General features: G+C 32.3%; 1 protein-coding gene across 1 annotated transcript; it reads left to right on the top strand.

Moving 5' to 3' along the window:
* The first annotated feature begins 3,180 nt into the window (after positions 1 to 3,180).
* On the top strand, positions 3,181 to 3,669 carry LOC149258848 (protein GLUTAMINE DUMPER 5-like). The gene has a single exon (XM_089373547.1). It carries the CDS (start codon positions 3,279 to 3,281, stop codon positions 3,600 to 3,602), a length of 324 nt encoding a protein of 107 aa, XP_089229673.1. The 5' UTR covers positions 3,181 to 3,278; the 3' UTR covers positions 3,603 to 3,669.
* The last annotated feature ends 687 nt before the right edge of the window (positions 3,670 to 4,356 follow it).

Here is a 4,356-nt window from a genome sequence, read left to right on the forward strand (position 1 = left end):
ATGTCATTGTTTACACAATTAAACCTCATAGATGAAGGTGTCCATGGATAAAACAATCAGTGTATTATGTGTGCATTCCTCCTCACTATTTCATTTGATAAAGCAATGGCACAAGAGTCATTATATGAAAACTATTTCACTAATGTCGCTAATTGCCTCATAAATGAGGTCCATTAACCATATTATGATGGATAACAACCAATCCACTCACCACCTTGGCAATGAGAACAAGGTAAGGTTAACTACAGATGTTTAAATTAAATGTCTACTAAGTCAAGAATAACTAACAAAGTGAGCTATTCACACCAATATCCTCCCTTAATATCTACTTAGGTTATAAGTGTGAAGTAAATGTGTGCTCACATATTTGACCATATACATACCATACCAACACACCCTTTAGTATGCACTTTGGCAAGATGTGAGACAAAAAAAATTCCAAGCATTACATAGAGTCCCCCCCCCATAAAATGTGAGTAGGACATGCAAACAATAAACTTCGACAATAGCCCCTGGTTATAATTAGGTGCAAACAAACTCGTAATAGATAGCCTCTCTTTATAGCAATGGGAAAAGACTTCCATAACGACCATAACTATAACCAACCAAGAATGATGGGACCCATAAAGATGTTAAAGAATAGTCTCCATAGACTTTGAAGCTATGAGTGATCTAATGAAGTTGTAAATAAGTGTCCGAAGATTAGCAAGAGTACTCCAATTGAGCCAAAAGCAATGTTGCAAGCAACACATCATTATAAAAAGTGCATATGAACAAGGAAACAAAATGGGTTGTCATCAAAATAATAAGAAAACTATAAGTGTTGACAGTAAAGAGGATAATATAAATGCATAAAAAGGAAAAAGTATGATAATTTGATCAACATAAGTGTTTTTTCTAGTGTTAGCTAAATAAACAGAATTGTAGAAAGAGATTTTTTAAAAATAAGAAAATACAAAACTATAGTATGTGATGAAGATGAAGAAGGTTAGATTTAAATGCACAAAAAGACACTCAAAGAACCCAATCTCACCCCAAAGTGATACTCGATATCAAATTTTGAATATTAAGAATTACATACATAATCTTGTTACCTTTCCTCCTATTTTCTAAAGGGTGCATTCTTACTCTTCTGACTTCTGATTTTTTTATTGGAATCCAGTAATAAAAATTTTGGTAAAATCAAGGTTTTTGTCTTTTGTTTTTAAAAATGTTCTATAACATTTAAATTATACAGATTCCATAACTCAAACTTATAATTCCAACAAATCTTTTCCAAATTTATAATAAAATTGATTAAAAAAACATTAAGAAAAAACCAAAATATAATAAATTTAAATTGTAAACTTTTCTAAATTACTCCCCCACCAAAAAATGAGATGTATATAATACTCCCAACCTATTTAAAAGTGTTATAATCTAATTACTCAAGGTGTTAGATTCTGAAATAAAAATATCCACTATTTGTTTCAAATTTGCCATATCTATTTTTAATTAAGATTATTAATATAATATCTAATTTTATAATTTAGTTAGTTAAGATGTTAGAATTTAAAATAAAAATATCCACTATTTGTTTAAAATTTTCAATATTTCATTTTAATTAAGATTATTAATATAATATCCAATTTTATCTCACTTGACTTCCACGTCTTCGGTGAAACTTATTTTTAATAGTTGAAGTTGCTGGAAGATTCGTTTACATCTTTAAAAGTAGTGTAATGAATTTGTGGAAAAATTAGCCTTACACGCTATTAAAAAGGTCCAAATATACAACAAAACAGTCAAAGAGTTGTGCATCAAAAGGTTGGGATGGAAAAACGAAGTATCCACCAACCATTGATGTGGTAGGTGAGCTTGCTCATCTCATAAGTCTGGTCTGTAGCCTAAGGAAGAATCCGCCAACCATTAATGTAATAACTCAGCTAGCATCCTGATCTCATGAATAAATCTAAAGATAGACTTTGACCTTTAGTAGTATCAACAAAAGTATGCCATATCATATTGATATCACATTTACGTTGATTCCCGGAAATAAAGTTATCCTCCTCGACTAAGTTAAATGATCAATGAAAGAGCAAAAACATGAACCTTCAGTATTCTTTCCGGACAATTCTACTCCAGTGGAGGGTAGGAAAATTGGTGGGCGAAAGTGGTTGGAATTTGAGAAAAAAATTTAAAAAATTTTGTAATAACAGTGTTTGAATTATTTTTTTATGGTGGAAATAGATTAGTATCATCAAAAATCTCTTTTATGATGCAAATAAATTAATATCATCAAAAATCTCTGATGCACTCAAAATCTTAAATTTTAGCAACTATAATTTAAATTTACAAAAATCTTTACCAGATTTTATCAAAATATCCATGATTTTCAAAAAAAAATCTTAAATTTTAGCAACTATAATTTAAATTTACAAAAATCTTTACCAAATTTTATCAAAATATCCATAATTTTCAAAGAAAAAATAATCGGAATAAGTATTCCTTCCATTTAGTTGCCCAATTGATATTACCTGGGGATGATTTGTACCTGATATGACCCCACTGCCTGATACAGACCCACTATTGCCTGAGTGCGCAATTATTGTCCGAGAGTTGGAAATTGAGTAGACAGCTACACTGCACCGTACTTGCTGGTTGGGAATGATGTAGATAAAAGACAATTAGATATTTTGGCAGAACATCTTTGACTCAGGCTCAAAAACATTCCTTCAACGCTTATTTTCTGCTTCACATCAGGCATGGAATTTGATGGTGCCGTAACAGTGAAAAAGGATATTATTACAAAATCGTTAAGAATTTTTTTGTTGAAATTGTGAAGAGCATTGAGAAAATCGTCAACTTTAATATGAAAGTGTATTTTGAAATTCAACTCTGCTCCCTATCTATAAGTATAATTATTGTTTTGACAATTGGATAGATAGAGGTACGACCCTATATTCCACCGAGCATTAAAACCTGTAATGTCTCTGTCTCGTCTCAAATATAATCGAGTTCGGAAACAAAATGTATTACATATGGATAGCGCGGAATAGGATGAGACAATTTTCAGGATAAGCTCTGTAAGTGCTTCGGCAAATAATCCTAATTAGTCGTGAAAAAGTCAGCTAGGTTTTGCTATATATTTAGCACTGCATTTACATCCGGAGGCAAATCCAACCCTGGTAGTTTGCTGTTCTGTGTTTTCCTTGAACTAGATTGCTTCTAAGTTCAAGTCATCGAAGTTGTGAGTAAGCCGCCATTGATTCTGTTGAGACCATTGCCCATCTACGTCCATGATCAATAACAGCAGTAACGTCACTGTCGCTGCCTACCAGGCTCAATGGCGTTGGCCTTTCCCTCTTCTGTTCGGCGGATTAGCTGCCATGTTGGTCATAGTTGCCTTTATCTTACTTGTATTAGCTTGCTCTTACTGGAAAGCCGTCGATTCTCCGGATAATGGGCAAACTCTTAACGTTTCCGCTGAGTCGGGTGTGCACAATGAGATGTCAGGTGAAGATATTGAAGAAGAGAAAGTGGTGGTGATAATGGCTGGACAACAGAATCCCACCTTCCTGGCTAGGCCTGTAGCCTGTTCGTACGGTGCTGTGGAAGTATAAAGAGAGATCTGCAACAGAGGAGATTTTGCACTTTCTTTTTCTTGCCAACCTGGTAGGAGTTTATGGGTGAGGCGTTAGGCATGTTATTTGTACAAATTTCAGTGTGGACATGTATCACTTCGTTAATTGTGTTGTTTAAATATAAAAAATGATGTGTGTTTAACTTCGGGTAGTTTTGTTAATTTTATGAAGGGGCAGTTAATCGGATGTGATTGTACAGCTAGTAATCGGATGTGATTGTAGATTTGGTCAGAAAAATTTGCAAAGGAAAATCCCTACACTCAATTATTCATAAATATCATCTGCAAATATTAAAAAACATTAATTTCCAAATCAATATTTTTTGTCCAGCCGATATTTTCAAACCAATATCTATAACATTCAAAAAGTCGTGGTTATTTAACACTATCTTGGAGGTGTTTAGAGGGGTTTAGGATGTATAAGGATATATGTTTAAAATATGTGTATTTTTAGAAGATATGTTAAAATTTCAAAGATAAAATATGTAGGTTTTTATAGTTGTATCTTTTTAGGTTGGTAATTCAGTAGAATAGCTTTATATTAATATAGAACAATAAAATACGTCATATTTTGTTTTTATTGGTCTGTCATATTGTAAACCAAACAAGTTAAAGTAAAATATAGTCTTATCATAAACTTAATTAGACATGACATAAGGGTTTTTTTGGTCTATAATATCTCTTTGGCATATTTAGAGAAATTTCTCTTCTTCCACTGCTATTTAGTCAATTAC

This window comes from Pinus tabuliformis, chromosome 6 (assembly GCF_031772625.1).
Source record: "Pinus tabuliformis cultivar Carrire ecotype Pingquan chromosome 6, CPIR1, whole genome shotgun sequence".
In the NCBI taxonomy this organism is placed as follows: domain Eukaryota; kingdom Viridiplantae; phylum Streptophyta; class Pinopsida; order Pinales; family Pinaceae; genus Pinus; species Pinus tabuliformis.

Excerpts from the sequence above, each read along its gene's own strand:
- LOC149258848 (XM_089373547.1), top strand. The coding sequence starts at position 3,279 with ATGATCAATAACAGCAGTAACGTCACTGTCGCTGCCTACCAGGCTCAA.